Source organism: Anguilla anguilla, chromosome 9, assembly GCF_013347855.1.
Source record: "Anguilla anguilla isolate fAngAng1 chromosome 9, fAngAng1.pri, whole genome shotgun sequence".
Classification (NCBI taxonomy): domain Eukaryota; kingdom Metazoa; phylum Chordata; class Actinopteri; order Anguilliformes; family Anguillidae; genus Anguilla; species Anguilla anguilla.
In genome coordinates, this window is record NC_049209.1 from 17039030 (window position 1) to 17056774 (window position 17745).

Genomic DNA, 17745 nt, shown 5'->3' on the forward strand with positions numbered 1-17745 from the left:
TGATCTTCTTTCACACACAGCGAGTGAGCAAAGAAAAGCAGACAGCTGCCTAGAGTACTTTATGCAATGTTACGCCACTCAAGCGGAGTGCAAACACACCAGTGACCGTAAAAGCAAAGAACCAATTATCACTTTCAGGCACAGCAAAATGAACAGTGTGGTTCTTTTGTAAACTCCAGATATCTCAGGATTATTGGTCTCATCAGAATAGAGTTACACTAAAAATAACAGAAACTATACTGGTAGAGAACGGGTTTTGATGGTTATATTAGAGTGTCAATGCAAAGATTTTGGTCATGAAACAGGGCTCAATAAGGACAGCCCACTGGCTGGGGCTACTATAAGATTTGAAAAACAGCTATTTACTGAAGTAACTTTCAAACGATAATGGGATCTTGCCAACTCGTATACCTTTATTTATTGCTAGCAAGCTAAAAGAGAGAAAAGAGAACAAGCTAACTAGATATTAGCTAACTATATTATTATGGAATACCCATGAGAAGAAGTAATCTAGGTCACAACATCATGATTTCCATGGTAGTAGTCAGAACCATTCAATATTTTTGGTGGTGGTGTCTGTCCCTTGTACAGAGAGACTCTGACTGCTGTTGCAGTGTAGGGCCGCCACAGATGAGCCTGGGCCCTCCCTATGTAGGGCAGCCACAGGTGAAACTGGGACCCGCCTGTGTGGGCCAGCCACAGTTGAGCCTCGGCCCTGCCTGTATTAAGTTCTTGTTGTAGAATTTGCTGAGCCTGGCCAGGGCTGAGTGTGTGTGGGCAGCATTTATAACATCATCATGCATGACTGTGCAGAGCCTGTGTGAGCTCAGGGAAAGGCTAATATCTAGTTAGCTTGTTCTCTTTTCTCCCTTTTAGCTTGCTAGCAATAAATAAAGGTAAATGAGTTGGCAAAATCCCATTATCGTTTGAAAGTTACTTCAGTAAGTAGCTGTTTTTCAAAGCTTATAGTACCCCCAGCCAGTGGGCAGTCCTTATTGAGCCCTGAAATCCCAAAATCTTTGCATTGACACTCTAATATCACCATCAAAACCCATTCTCTACCAGTATAGACGATATAAGCCAAAGTCATATTGTGTCACATTTGGCACCTGTATATCATTTATACTGCTTATAACGCCCATCCATATGGCCTGGGCCACAAAGCAGCCATGGCTAGGAGGCATAAGCAAATAAATACAAAACACCAAGTTACGTAAAAAGCTGGTTTATCCATCTAAAGCTTGAGGATTATGCCACAGAATGGTAAGTATCATGAAATGCACTATATTTGGGGAAAAACAAGCTTTTAAGACTAAAAAGTGCATTAGGAAGTGGCAGCACACCAAATCCTAAACTTTCAACAAAATTCTATAAATGTGACACATTCACATATGGAACTAAAAACGGATGGTATTACATTTTACATGAAAATTGTTGCAAAGTCTTTCCATATAACAACTATAAGCAGTTTGTAAATGCCTTCCTCATAGCACACCAAGTAAAGACATCAAACTCACTACCATTCTAAAAGTTTGAAAGAGTGAAAAAAATATGTTTTCAGTGCAAGTAGCAGCATCGATTACCCTGCACCACGCCACAAACATAAAAATACCAGCTCTGTCACAGAACTGAATGATCATAACCAGCGGCCCAGCCCTGACCCAGCTCTAACCCCGCTGCATGCCCCGCCACGCCCGCTGCTCCTCTGCTCTCCACACCGCACAGGGCAGTCATCACCGCCCTGTCTCTCAGGGCAACACATGTCCCCATCCCTCCCCACCCTCCCATCCAGTTTTCAAGTCTGTTAATAATTAATTTAATGTACAAGTAAAAACACTAAAACTCACTGCCGGGCCAAGCCTTTATCACCCCACTGGCCTATGCAAGGCACTTCTTTCTTTTTAATTTCCCCTCACATTTCTGAAAAGCAGGTATATAAAAAGTACCAACAGAAACTCATGGCTGCTCAATGGAGCCATTACAGTTTCATCAGCTACAGGGCTAACTTGGGTTATCTCCTTCAGTGGTGAAGCGCTTTATCAGGACAGGAGCCTTTTATGTGCTGTAAAGAAAAAACAAAGACCTGCAACAGTAAATGCTTTAACGTTCTGTATACAGACGTGGTGGGGGAAAACAATTCAACAAAACCTTTCCACAAACATGTTCAGAAAAGAGAAGAAGGAATTTTGTGTTGAAACAAGTCAAATCACAAAGATTGTTTATATGTTGTTGGAATTTTGTGTTGAAACAAGTCAAATCACAAAGATTGTTTATATGTTGTTGGAATTTTGTGTTGAAACAAGTCAAATCACAAAGATTGTTTATATGTTGTTGGAATTTTGTGTTGAAACAAGTCAAATCACAAAGATTGTTTATATGTGATTGCATTTCATAATTTTTTTCCAAGTTATTTTAGAGAGTGTGGGGGCCAGAGTTACCACTGCATTACACTCACAAGAGGAAAAAAATGGCGCCCGGGAAAAAAAAAAAAAAGCCACAGTTGCCAAGTGCATTGAAAAAGAGCGTCACAGCTGATTTGGCAAATCCGCGGGAAAAGGAAAAGTGCGTCACAGGGACCGCCGCGGCAGCCGTGGGGATGAGGTGCTCCCGATCCCGCGCTTTGCGTCGACGATGACTAAACTAATCCGCCCGGCTGCACGGCCGCTTCCATCGCCGCGCCCTGGCGAAGAGGAAGCGCCCGGAGATACCCGGGAATATTCACGTCTTAATGCTTAAAACCTGCGTCTCGGCTCCAACAGTTGTCACATCCTTCATAAAGCCCCGAGCCACCGCCGTTGATAACAGCCGTTGAATTAAGCCTCCTAAGCTACGTTTCAGTGGTGGGAGCCACAGATCCATCCCATCCCTGCATCTCTCTCAGCGCGTATGTACTGTTGACGTCTGCCTGCGCGTTCTCTGGCAGTTGCTCGTGATGAGAGCGTCTTATTATCCCTCCGGCTTCGTAGGGCTCGGGGCTTGTGTAAGAGAGGGGTGCGTTTAGCGAGCGCGTCGGCGGATGTCTCGTCCTCCCTCTGCCGTCAGCGGGAGCGGAGGGCGACGCGGGAGACGGGGACTCCCGAGCCGTTCGGCTAAAAAGGGAGCCTCAGAGCTCCCGGAAGTGCGCGGGAAGCGCGCGGGCGTCGGCCGGAGCCTTTTTTCGACGTTCGGCCCGCGCCTCCCGGCGAGTCCTCGTTGATTAGCGCCGATCGGCAGGCGCGGCGCAGGGAATCTCCGGGAGCGGGCTTCATGAATGCATGGATGAGGCCGATGCATTTTTAATGGCGCGGCCCTGGCAACGGGACACGGGGAGGCCGGCGCGAGCACCGCGAGGAGAATTTAAAAGGAACCAAGCCGCTAAATAATTGAGGGGTACAAACCGGGAAGCCTCACTCCGCCGGTGAAGGCGGAAGATCGCCGACCGCGAGCCGCACCGGGGTCGTCCCGGGGGGGTCAGGGACGCCGGCCGCGTTTCCGAAGGTCCCGGTGATAAGTTAGCTCGGCGGTCGTCCGGAAAGCGCCGCGGCCTGTTCTTCTTTGACGCTCCCCCGGGATCTATTCATCACCCTGCTGTTGAGGGCGACTGAGGTCCGGTGGCCAGGGTTTTATCACCGCGTTGAGGTTAGATGGGGGGGAGAGAAGTCGGCGTTAGCACTTCTGTCCACCCGTAGGTTTATGGGCAAGACGGACGGTGGCGGAGCGGAGCTCCGCTCCAATCGATAGCTGGCTATGCGGACGAAACCGGTCGGGCAAATAATGCGCAGGTGCAGGACCACCAGCACGCGGCGCGACACGACGCGTCGCTATGCTCTTAACTACCCACCACCCAGCCCAGCTATCCCCCACAGGTATTTACTCAAACTTCAGTTGTCACCGCTGTCATCACTACAGCATACCATGACAACAGGTGGCCTGAACGGCAAGCGGTTATTATTAAGCATCACGGAATTTTTCCACTTAGGACCCATAGAGCATTGCCGTATTTTCCTGAGAGAAACGAGTGTAGGTGTAGGGTGCTGTTAGATTGTGTACAAATGCCATGCGGTGTTTGCGCATTCAGGGAAAGCTGCAGAGTGACTGGCGAGCCTCAGAAGCTAGATGCTATCCACGCCAGCCCGGTAATCACCAGTGTGGTGCGCCTGCAATGAGGAAGTTCTTTATTGACTGTCTAAAAGTAGCTCCCATAGTACCTCAGAGACCATGAAGGTGCAGAGGGAGAATACTCTCTTCGCTTCGAGATTGGGGAGAGGGAGGGGGGAGGCGGGTCAGCTGCAAAGTCACATGCTCCTGAAAGAGTGTGAGGTCATGGGCAGGAACAGCCGAGAGCGAGCGAGCGACCCTATTTGCCCTCATTCACCCTGGTGAGATCACTGACAGGGAGGTCGACCAATTGAATTCTGAGCGACAACCAAAAATCAATGAACAAGATCTGCTTCTGCGGAGAAGTTCTTCATTTCCAACGTGACCAGTCAGATTTAGAAGACCAGTCATTCAACCAAACAGGCAAGAACTGTCATCCTGCTCAGCAAGAACTCCTGGCTAACTCCAGGAACAAGAAGTACAAAATAAAAGATTGATTCTTTAAATAAGGAAAATAAATCCTGACAAGAAGCCTTTATACCCTGGACAGCAGAGGAGAGGTAAGTGGCATATGAAGGGCTAGGAAAAAGTGCAGAGATGTCACTCTGCGAATTGGGCACAACAACTTCGCCAGGCTTGGGACTTCCCAAGGTCTATTTAACATGCAGCCTGTAGAGTCTACATATCATACACCAGCCCTGCCAGCAAAACCCAGCTTATTAGCAGCTGTGTCACAGCAGAAGGCGACTACAAATGAACAGGAGATCTGAATCAACAGGCCAGAGCAAGACTGCGTGTGTCAACCTGGATACAGAGCAGCACAGAAGACCAGCAGAGAGCAGGAAGAGGATGGCTGCATCCCGTCTAAGGGCTCTGCTACAGAGAACTAATAATCTGCTACAGCACAACCAAGACTGCATAAGCTGAATGAACAGATAGGGAGCAGAAAGACTGTTTGGTCCACTGAACAATAATTGTACAGAAGTAGTACAGTGACTATTGCAAAAGTGGGGGCTCACTCTCTCTCTCTCACTGAATTAAAAAGCATAGTCATCAAGAGCACAGTCTTTCCACTGAAACGTATTTACCATAAATAATAAACACCTTCACCTCAAAGGTATACTTCAACAAACACGATTTTTGGCTAGGAAATCTAAACCAATAATAAATGAATGAAGTGTTTAATAATCTTACATATATATTCTAATAATGAAAAACCAAAACACATCAGATGGCTCTAGTCTGACGGACATGTCTTTTTACAGACACAGGGCCTGAACGTGGCTCTCGGCCCCTTCCACAGGGCCCCTACAGCAGCACCTAGAGGAACTGATGGGGGTGGAGACAGGTGGACACTCAACCTGAAATAAATGACACTGCGCAGCCTTGACAGTAGCCTACTGTTGCCACACAATTGTGTTATTTACGACTTGCGAACATTTACACGACCATAAGGCTCTGGGTGCCTAGAAAGATGCTGACCGCGTTATTTTAAAGACAGCGAACATGGTGGATGCGGTATAATTACGGGATTGCCTTTCCTTTTCTTATAATCATCGGTAGCCTATCTATATTGTTCAGGACGGATGAGGCTTTAGCTGCCTCCACTGATTTACCGCATTCAGTGTTTTCCTTGAATTGACAATCGGGCTTTTGAGGGAAAATAAGGAACTCGGGGCTGTGTCTGTGATCGCCACTTGAGCTAGGATTGGTTCCAGTCTAAATATCACCCTTTCAATACAACCATCAATTAGAAGTAATCTGGAGACCATAAACCCTGTAATGAGCACCAGTAAGAATGACGCAACACCCGTTAAAAAAAAAAATACTAAAGGGCTAAGCATGCAATTAAAGTGGCATCTTACAGTGTAAAAAACATACCAGAAATATAGATCAACAAACGTATTTTGACATAACAGATTAATTTAGTCACCGTGTAAAGACACGTTTTGTTCCCCTTATATTTTTCTTGTTTCAAAGTTAGGCGAATTTTCTTCTTTCACGTCATATCAATTTTTTTTTACGAGTTAGATGGTTTCTAATAAAATCGCTATCAGAAACTTGGTGCATCTAAATTCACAACGTGACTGAATCTCAACGCCGAACAACGTTGTTATCTGCTGAAACAATATTTACTCCACCATGCATTTAAAAGTAGAACACCTAATGTGGGTTTCCGTCCTCATTCTCTGTAACGGTATTACGGTAGTTATCAGCACAGGACGAGTTTAGCGGTTCCTGTAAATTAAGTGTCATACTGCGGGACAGAAACAGCGTCCCGATGGAGACAGACAGCAAATGAGACGCTGGGCAGATAGTGCAGCATAAAGTCAAGTAAAAAGTGAAGTGGCAAAAATCAGCTAACCCACTGTTCCAGTTAACATGGAACCAACCACAGAGCATGACGAGCTGCACATCTGCGGAGCAGTGAATGTAGGCTACTTCACAATGGCCAATTGGCCATGCATTTCCATCAAACGGCGCAAGCAAAAATAAATAAATAAAAATGGACAAAAATTGCCAACGATTAGACAACCACCCAAGAGCCTACACGATTCAGATTTGCAACGTGTTGTAGTGAAACTAAACGCAGATAGATACGTACTTTATATTCAGCTGGTTAAATGTGGTTTAAATGGGTGCCTACACTCAAACTTGACTACACTAATTGGGGTGGTTAAACGGTACTGCCAAATGGGCTAATAGTAGGTATCAATATATAGTACATATGGGACACAAACATTCGGTTGGTCAGAGCAGTGCAACAATCGAATGATATCGAAAAGCTGTTAGAAACACAACCAGCATAAGACATTGAAATCCTAAGATCACATCCCCGAAGTCCCAAGCTCGGTCCTTTTCTGTGGCTTACGCACTACATACCAAACGGTTGAGTCTCCTTCTGAACATATTGCAGTTTTCGGTCCCTCTTCTGCCTTTGGTAGCAATGAAGACGCTATCGATCCGCAATTCCCTCTATTTCTGCTGTCGAGAGCTGTTCTTACATGTACATGAAGGTACTTTGTATTCTTTCTTTCATCCGAATATCGGAAATGCCGCAGCGGTGCTACATTGTTTCAATCTCGTTTGAATTCTATCCCCCAACATCTTAATATTTTCCGCGTTGCGGTGTACAATACACAGACTAGCTTTGCTTCCCCACACACGCGGAAACTGCAGTAAGTGCCATCCTGCTATGCCCTGTTGCTGTTAAATATGTTCAGGGGGTATAATCGCAAAGCATTGTTACGGGTATGACGATCATGACAAGCAAACAAAATGAAACTTGAATTTGAAGCCCTCTACCTACTCCCATTGCCACCCTACCACGTTCAAGGTTCTGTCAAATAACTGCACTTGAATCTCGTTCCTCGCCCCCCCTCCCCGCTCGACACAAGTACTTCCACTTTCCCAAGCCACACCTCTTGAAGATGCGGTCTCTACTCAAGGGTTATATGGGAAGTGTAGTTATATATTGTTTCTGTCGAGCAAAACTCGAGACTAATCGTTAAGGCTTTATTCATTCATTTTTTAAATGAGTGTTAACAAATACAGGTGCGATGTCGATGCCTAATATAAGCTGGGTATGTTGTAGTTTATAGTCTGGTAGGCTATAGTTAACGCTGCACAATAATATCCGCAAGCCATTACTGAATTTTTTGACGACGAATCAGTCGAACTGTACAAACGAAAGCATTTGTAAATGTTGCTCTACTTATAACATATTAACGTTGCGGATAAGCAATATGAATCGATATCATTCATATTGCTTGTCCCACAATGAATTATTATTAACATTCTCACGGCTAATTAACGGAGAGCTCACTCAATCTTTTAAAATGTAATCTGATACAGACCCCACAAACAACATTAGATAAATATTTCATTAAAGACGGCCTCCCACCAGAAGAACTTTAGTTTTTAATGTCTATGGGCAATATTCTTTCTTTCATACATTGAACACCTGGGTTGGATCAAGATAATTTATTTATTTCTTCTCTATTTTGGACTCAATTGAACTCATGAAGACACCTAGTGCCATCTACTGTTAGAAAATGTGTATTTTACTAAGTCAAGGGCAGAGGCAAGTTCCCGTGTTCAGGCCTGTGAGGTCCAGTGTTACAAAAATGAAACATTTCTTTTCAGGCATTCTAGAGACACCATTTTTTGCCATTCAGTTCACCATTCCGTTTAGAACATAATATCCCAGTTCCTTAGGTCCTATACTATATTTTAGCAACATATATGGAGTCAAACATATTTAACTGTTACTGAGAATATCTAGAGTGCACAGAACATAGGCTTGAAAATACATCAATGTCTGGGTCTCACAGGTTAGTTTCAAAGTTTCCATTATGACGATGATTTTTAATAGGCTTTTACTATATTCCCACCAATGACATCCCTTTCCATGATCTTACAGGTGGCAATGTTTGGATCATATATTTATTTGAAAATATTGAGATTCCTGAACGATCAACTTTACATAGTTTCTGAATTTGTTGTCTTGTGGCCTGTGAAGTAATTTGACAGGGGTGGTCATTTGGATGTCCAAATATAATATCATACTCTTGGTGTGATATTATTTTCTTTCAGGTTTGCAATTTAGAACCCAAACCCAGTTTTTGATAATTCTCTATAGCATTTAAAAGTCAGGTCATCTGAAGTTACTGAGCTGGATGAGGCAGTAGTAGCTTGTGAAAATGCATCACCATTAACTGCACCATGATAATTGTTCTGGTGCAGTCAATTCAGTTGTTCTGATGCAGTTGAACTGATTCCAGTACCAATGAGCTGCAAATACTGTATTGCTGAGAGTGTAGACAATAGGCTATTTGTTGCATTGTAATTTTTTGGCAATTATTAGTCAGCAAGCAAGCTAGCCTCCACACAAAATAATGATGGTGATGAGTTTTTAAAAACATCTATTGGTTAAAATAGCATTGCACACGCACTTCCTTCCATTTTACCTGTGTATCTGAGTATCCCGCAATTGGCTACTTTGATCAGACTATTTTGATCAGATGTTGTTATTGGCAGAATGGCAGAATATGTAGCTAAATGTCCAATTGGGAGAATTATTGATTGTGGGACTGGAGCATTTGTGGGACTGGAGCAAGTGGCAGAAAATTTTTTGGGGCTTTATCATGTGAACGTGTGAAGTTATATCTGGATTCTGAGTGTTGACTTAAGGTCAGAAGGTATAGAAGTTAATGTTCTTAAGGCCTGAGAGTCTGAGGTCTTTGTGGTCATTTTTGTATAACCCTGCAACTCTCTGTGCTGTATGACATGCCCTGCCAAGCCATAACTTGGCGGATGGCATACCTGTCATCCCAATGCTGCACACTAAATTTTACTCATCCATGTCCCCTGTACCAAGGAATGTCTCTGAAATCCCAGCTATGTCATAACTACGGCCACCGGTTTGTCTCTATCACATTCCCTGTATACAAGGGATTAAACTTGTATTTCAATTGTCACCCACCAGGGGGCCCTATAGGCAATTGAACAGCAAAGTCAAATGAGTACAATAGGCTGGCTAATTTGGATATTAAAGAAGCACTGAATACACACTGTAAAAGCATGTCTTTGAATGAACCAGTGAAACAGTATCCACCTGGTGCAATGCATGCAGATTAATGTAATTTATTTTGCAGGACTTATTTAACAGTAAATTTAATAAAATAATAGACAATTAAATACAAATAATTTAGAAACTATCATTTAAATTTGGACACTTAACATGACATGGACTGTGCAAGTTAATCTTATATAACTGCTTTCATTCTTTATGTGTCTAGCTCCCACTGCTTCAAACAAAAACAAATATATCCAGTACAACATTTCAAAATACTGCAACATGTCTGAGGTCCTGAATAATCAGTCTAAATTTAACATGTAAGTGTTGTTTGTAAGTATTAATGCACATAACACAGAAACCAATTGGTGGCTCTACTCCTAACTTCAAGTAATCTCCTAAATTGGCTATGTTTTACGTAGTATAGTTTGAATCACAGTGTCACTTGTGAAAATGATACTAGGCCTACTTTTCCCTTTGCCACCTTAATATTTAGCCAGGATTGGATTTCTTCTCCCTTCGGTTTTATTCCAGCGCCAAAATAACTTGCACAGCATAACCCTGTCTGATGGTTATGCCTTCAGTGATGTCTGATACTTTGCTGCCCCCTGTTGGTCAAGCAAAGCTGTAGCGGCTGTTCGTGCGAATGCAACACTAACTTTGCTTGTGTCACAAATGAGCATTTATGACATCTTAAGCAATGGCTATTTCATGAGCCTAACTTCGTGTGTGACCCCAGGTCCATTTAGTTTTTAATAGTTAGTGCAAAATCTCTGTCATAGTTCCATAAAATATCTGTAGTGTCCTTATAATGCCATAAGTTTACCATCAAGAAAGAGGTAGTGTATGTTATTGTTTTCCCAGTCCAGTTGTCCACCACAATACACTGCTGATGTCCAGTGAGGCAAATGCTGTTGTCCCAACAATATCTTCATTTGTAAGCAGTGCAAATCTCATTTTGACAGATTTAACTTTTTACGTATCAAATTAAGATTTTAGAACTTAAGTTTCTGGTTGGAGCAAGTTACTTACATTTTTCCCAAGCAACCACAGGGGTAGGCTAGTGTTGTTTTTATGTTATGCTTGCAGTTCTTGGTGGCTTTATCACATGGATTTTAGCAGTGTAGGATTGTTAATGTAAACTTGGCTGGTAATTTAGAGGTGGCAGGTTTAATACCTAGGTTCCATTTTACCCTTGACCAAGAATTTGAGCCTGAATTACCTCAGTGATTACTGACCTGTATAAATGGATTATATGTTAATAAAAGTAGCCGTTTAAGAGTCACTCTGGATAAGAGTGTCTGCTAAATTTAAAAACATATAAGTCAGTGGTTTCCTTTATAGAAAAATCTCTGCAATGTCCCATTGACGATAGCATATAGAATGGATTTACAAAAGCAATGACATCTCCTTTGTCAATGTGTCATCTGAATTTTTTATGGAGGTAATTCTAGGCTGAAATAGGATTGGATAATATCCTTTAACATTGTTCAGAAACTGTCACACCTGAATCATACACAGTGTTATGTTACTTTTGAAGGGACATGTTACACACTGCTTTCTTACCACTTTGACCGAAAAGGGAAAAGGTGCTTTTTCATACAGTGGATGAGAGCAAGTGTGCTAATATATGAACATTCAAACAAGTGATCCCTTGCAAATTTCAGAGGTGCTGAAAAAGTGCTTGTTAAATTAACAAAAGTCAGTTCAGATTAATTAAAACTCGTTAATATTCAGAAGTACAGCCTTAGACCACTGTTGGAAACAACAGGTAGTTAATTTCTTTATATTTTATAGAGGGGACAAGACTAGTGTGACTATTTTATGTTAAATTGCCATTAATTATTTGTGTGGTAATTTGAAATGCATATGCTGCATTAATGATCAATTAAAATGAGACATTTGCAATTCTCTGTACCTCCACATGATGGCAGCGTGAGGACAAGAAAGGAAATTAATACAACAATTTGCGTTTTCAGTGTGAAGTCTTTGGTAAACACGCACTCTGTTACATTGATCAAGAAGTATATTGAAAAGATAATGGACCCTCGGTTTGAGTTCTCTCACGCACTGTGATGAGGTTTGATGTAGCTATCACAAACTGGAACTTTATAAACTGATATGTGATTTTATTTTTTTTCTCACTGGTGGTCTGTTAGTGTTTTCAAGTGCACAAACATCTAACATAAATGGCTCATACATAAAAGCAGATTTTAGCTATAACACGTAATGGTATTGTCACTAAAAAAAGTAACAATGTGCATGATGTACATTTGTTTTCCAGTGTAGTAGTTAATGAATCTTTTCTATTGTTGTATACTGTGCATTGTATTTTTATTTCAGGAAAAAGATACATTCTGGATAAAGAGGGACCTTAAATAGTTATCCTGCTTACCTCCTCCTAATTTTCCCAAAGGGAGTTTCAAATAACCCTGACCAATGTGCAGGTAAAAACCTAAATTAAATCTTCAATCAATGATTATGAATCACCCCACAAAGCTCTCAATCTGTGCTTCACAAACTCTGATGAAGTTACTTAAAAATTAATCATTTCTTTGGGAAATAACCCAGATTACTTGATTTTGGAAATTTTGCCATGATCAGAGCTTTATAATGTCTGAATTATCTTCAGTGTCTAACTGCACTTTAGCTTCAGTACTTTAAGAGAAAAGTCTGATGATTTTCCTATTACAGTGTCCCACCGACAGCTTCTGTCTGGATTGAGCCCATCTCAACCATTTTTGGAGTGCTCTCTATTCCTGGTATAGCCATGAATTTTGAGGCCCTTAGAAAAAAGGCTTATATAGTATAGTGTCATGTAACCTAAGGCAATGATAGTGTTATGATAATTAGAACAGGACATGAAATGTTGTATTTTAAATAAGTATCACCATTACAGTAAATATGGATCACAGCTATATGCAATAAATCCAATGATAAATATTTAGTTTTTACCAGGGAATTACTTATATTACTTATATTGTCTTAATGTCATTTATTTAGAGACTGCCAGAAACTAATATAACCATCTTAAAGTATATAGACTTTTTTTTTACTGATACTGTGTGAATGATCCCCATTGTTTCAGTCTTCCTGCAAAGTCATTGCTTTTTTTAAATGAATATGGATGCATTCTCCGGATTCTGTCATTCTGAAAATGATCAAGAAGGAGCGGAAAGAGGACTATTAAGGCGATGCTGACCCTGTGCAGGGTAGTTCCCTGAGCATCACTCTCTATAGCGCTGACCTCATGAACGCTCTCTGTGGCTTTGATCCATTCAGAGCTCCCTTTAAACCTGTGAACTCTGTGGCTGGTGCCAGATGATTCATTTGTAGCTGTGTTTTCTTCCCAATGCAATTGTCATCCGCAAGAGTTAGAAACCTGTTATCTGATGAGCAAACATGTAGCCTACACATTGGTCTGGCGTAGACAGCGCAGTTAATTAGCAGTTTCTGTTTGATAGGTGGCCACTATAATTCTGTAGTGGTGGTAACTAGGCAAAATTGTATGGTGCAAAACATTCATTTTACAAACCATTCATCCTACATGAGCTGCAATGAATATCTATGTCAGAGTAGTTTCAAAATTTGATGCTAAGCACAATACAATGGTGGAAATTCTGTTTAGCTGTAAAGACAATGCTAAATTAAATTAAATAGGGATAAATAAAATATCTAATAGAATTATATGCCATTATAAACCATTCAATAGTCATGGTTGCCAGCAATACTCATTAACCCTAGAGTATGGAGAAAATTGTTGACCTTACAAAATACAACATTTAATCTGTTAATAGATATCTATTAAATGGTATAGACATGCACACTATCAGTGCGTTCACCTGAACATAAGTCCAAATTTGTTTTTTAAAAAAGAATTCCTTATCCATAACTGTCAAAAACAGGCAAACGTATGAGATGTATACAATGACATCTTTATCCAAGAGTTCTGTAAAATGGTTTGAAAGTGTAGGAGATTTTAAATGAAAAATGGCAGCAGGTTTAATCAATCTTCTCCATTCGACAGGCAGTTATCCCAAGTCTGTGATATCTCCATGAAGGCTCAGAAGGTTTTTCCCTCATAGCAACGATTTTGCTCAGAATTCATTGTTATTTATTAAAGAATTTGCATAAACAGAACATTGATTTCATATATGCATAATTGATAACAATTTCAGAAATTGTTTTCCTAAAAAAGTCAAACACTGACATATTGACTAAGTTAAATTAACTTGTGTTACTGAATGATTTACTTAACTTATGCTGATGGAAAAAATAGATACATTTTTGTTTGTTATCTATTTGACTGGTTACATTTCCTGGTTTTTGGCAAATGTACTGAAAGCAAGTCTTGGTTGTTGTTTTTGCAGTTGCTGTCTTTAAAATAATAAGATTTAAGCATATGCTTAGATCATCAGAGCAAGAGCATTATACCTGGCATTATACCTGGCAAATGAATGCTGTGAACATTTTTTGGAATAAAATCTTTAATTGTGGCAAAATCATTTCAATGTTTTTCCTATCATAATCTACCAGAAAACTATCTAACAGGATAGCTGACTAATAGGAAAGCTGATCCCTATGCCGAGTATCTATCTTAAAGTCATAAAAGAATCTGTTTAAAGCGGCATGCCACTGCAATATTAAAATTTCAAGCAATTTCCTTGTCCTTAAAACAGTCTTTCAAGCTGCATGACTTATTATCGACAATCGGCTGAGGTTTTGAAGTAAAAGTAAAGGTTGTTGTGGTTGGGTTTTTTTTATCTGGCAGTGATAGTGGTGACCTGGTATTGAACCGTTTTAGATATTTGTGGGTGGATTCTCATACAATATAGAGCTACCTTACACACACATAATGGCATACTGTATGTTAGCAATTGCAGAAGAGTGCTCTAGCTTGTATACATAGTTAGAGTCTTGAGTCTCTATTCATAAGGTATCTCAGAGTAGGAGGGCTGATCGATGATCAGGGTTCCACTGACCATGTCCTAATCAGATCCATTATAATCTGAAAGGTAAAACAGATCTGAGATGAGCATGCCTACTTAGATATGTTTATGAATATGAATCCAGGAGGAAGTTTCCTTTCTGGAAAATTGTTTCCTCGTTTAGAATGTTCAGCTAACTTGGACCTCAGTCTGAATGCTATAATTACTCTTTATGTCTAATTAATGGCCAAGAATTTCATTTATTTATAGGTTATTGTCATTGACTGCAATATTGATATGACCTTCTTTCTTTTTTCATTTTTTGTTGTGCAACAGAGAACACCAAAAACAAATACACATGTAAACACACACACATACACACACACACACACACACGCATGCACACACACATACACACACACACACATTCGCACATGCACGCACGCACACACACACGCACAGACACGCACACACACTCCTCATTAGTCACTTCATAACATCAGAATGTGAACAAGCTCTTCAGCTCTCCCCAGCAGTGCCTTTGGAACGGTTCAAAACTTGTGTGTTCCACAATATGGACAGTGTCCAAGCAGTCCAAGCATAGGGAATCCAGTGAACCAGCAAGCTGCACCAAGCTCTGGAGCGCTCCAGTTATGTGCCCATGTGAAAGCTGCCTAATTGCCCTGGAGACAAACTCCACAGCCCCTTGTATCTGGGGAATTTGAGACTTGGCACATCCACACAGATCATGGTATGAATAAATGCTTTGCTGGGTTGTGATGCCTGAAAATAACAAAATAACAGACAATGTGGCCTTTATTTGCTTGTTTAGAGCTTCTTAGCGTTATAAGCACACTAATGTTGTTCTCTGGTCTCAGCAATAACATTTCCTCAAGATATTATCAAAGCAAATCCATCTACTGACACCTGTTGCACTATTATAATATAAAACCAGAACAAATTCAGAAATCCATTTAAATAGTTATGATTTGGTGTCCCCATCCAATCGATAAATATAAGTAATCACATTACTGAGAGTTTACAGGTTTTTTAATTACTGTTACAGTATGTTGCCTCACTGGGGCGAATGAAAGTGACTACAGGGGCACTTTTAATTGTCACTGTGTATATTGTGAAGTTTTCATGCACACGCCTATTAAAGATACTTCATTTTCCTTCAGGAAACTGTGCTGAAAATATTTAAGCAGAAGCTGCCAGAAACAGCGGTTTTCCAACTTTCTCCGGAGTTTGGAGGGTCCCTTCCCCGTCTCTTCCCCCTTCAGAAAAGACATACCCCTGCCCCCAAATCTTACTCTCACTACATTACCCACGGAGATGTCCCGGTGAAGTTGTGAAACTCTTCCCCAGCCATCTGTCCCAGGCTAATACCCCTCCCCCCCACCCCCACCCCTCACCCCCAATCCTCAACTTCCAACATCCCACCCCCCCGTGCCGCCCCCTTCCCACACTGTCCCTTTGTCAGCAGTTCCTATCCGAGGGCTGGGCGTGGCATGCGGAGGGGCTGGGGCGGCCGTGGGTGCTTTCATAGGCACCTGCAGATGGGACAAAGAGCTGAGGGCCATGAGCCCGAAGACAGATTGATGCTTTGTGCAGTGAGGCAAGAGGGGGTGTGTGTGAGAGTGTGTGTGTGTGTGTGTGTGTGTGTGTCGGGAAAGAGTGTGGGCTGGGGGTTAGGGGGTTGGGGGTTGGGGTTTTTGGGGTGGCTGCAGGGGGGGGGGGGGGGGGCGGTTGGGGGTGTTCTGTCACTCCAGTCTGTGTGAGTCCAAGCTTTAGAGCGCCCTGAGAGATTGACAGCTTTTGTTGGCTGCGTTTTTATATAATGGTGCCGCTTTAATGGGCTGGAGCGAGGCTTTGGGGAGGGAGCGCGGAGATCGGCGGGGGAGACGCGGGGATGTGGGGAGTTTTTACGGCTCTGCTTGGATTGACCAATTCATGGGCATTCAGTCCTGGGCTCGTTATTCACTGAAAGGGCCCTGTGCAGGAATGCAGAGGCATCAATTAGAATGTGTTAGCAGATAGTGAGGCGAAGAAGAAAAACTTTTCTCTCCCTTTTGCTTGCAGGACAACACAACCCCACTATAGAGGATGTCAGGGCCACAATGCCTTTTTTGTGATTCTCTCCATTACATTACCAACGCAATATGTAAGGTGGGGATTCTTTTGATTTAAATTAAGTGGAAAAACCACTAAATCCCATTTTTATTCAGCTAAGATAATGGTTCTATACTCCATAAAGGTCTCCAACTACTTATCTGTGGCTTAAAATCTCCCTCTCTTTTTCTCGCTGTCTCCCGCTCGCTGTCTGTTTTTGTGCGTTATTTTTACTCAATGGCCGGAGGTCAGAGAGAGCCTGTTTAAGAGCGTCGCTCGCAGCGCCGGCGACCGCACGGTCCTTTAATCGCGAATAGCGGTGGGCCAACACTGCGCGCCGTCCAAAAAGGGGGACGCGAATTAAAACAGTATCTGGCAACCCATTGTTTGCCGCGGGCGCAGGTTGCCCACTTCAGACGCCGTTTAAAAAAAGGGCCCGTTGGGTAATGAGACGCTTCCTGCGCCGGGACCGAAAGAAAGGAGGGACCGGATAGGACACAGCTGATCGAATGTCAGGGGGGGACACGTCGCTCCAGCCCGTTTGATCCCCGAAGGAGAGAGGCCTGTTAAAAACCAGCAGTGATAAAGCAGCATCGAGCGCCGCAGCGCAGTGCACTTACACGCACATGCAGAGTGAGCGTAGGATTAGTATGTGACGCCTGGATAAACCCGGTACATTGATTCATAACAGAAAGCATGTGACTTTGTGAAAAATGGAATAGGTTCCAATATGTTTGTTTATTATTCCGTGGGGTGGGGGGGCGAAATCGGAAATGCTGAAAAAGGATTTCACAAAAAAAAAACATTGATTCCTAAAGAAGAATAAAACGAGCGTACTGCAGTAGATGATTTCAAGCTTTTTAAAAATTATTATATTTGTCTTCCAAATGCAAAACTTGGGCAATTTAATTTTTTCTCCTGGCCCAGGTATTACCGGGGTGTAATACCTTGCCAAGGAATCGAGAGCCCCCCAGTGTGAACCATCCGTATTCCTTTCAGAACCGACTCTTTTGCTAACATGAAACTTGCAATCCTAGACAGCTATTGGTA

The 17745-nt window shown here is 42.0% G+C and overlaps 1 protein-coding gene across 3 annotated transcripts in view; it reads right to left on the reverse strand.

The window, feature by feature from the left end:
- LOC118235984 (phospholipid-transporting ATPase 11C-like) overlaps positions 1 to 7470 on the reverse strand; it is a 46292-nt gene extending 38822 nt beyond the window's left edge. For 2 of the 3 annotated variants that reach the window (XM_035433921.1, XM_035433922.1), the window contains exon 1: positions 6961 to 7469. In XM_035433921.1, the coding sequence (XP_035289812.1) occupies positions 6961 to 6987 (27 nt within the window). In that variant the 5' untranslated portion in view covers positions 6988 to 7469. Of the gene's footprint in view, positions 1 to 6960 lie in introns of all 3 variants that reach the window. The other variant, XM_035433920.1, reaches the window with a different exon arrangement.
- Between the last annotated feature and the right edge of the window lie 10275 nt (positions 7471 to 17745).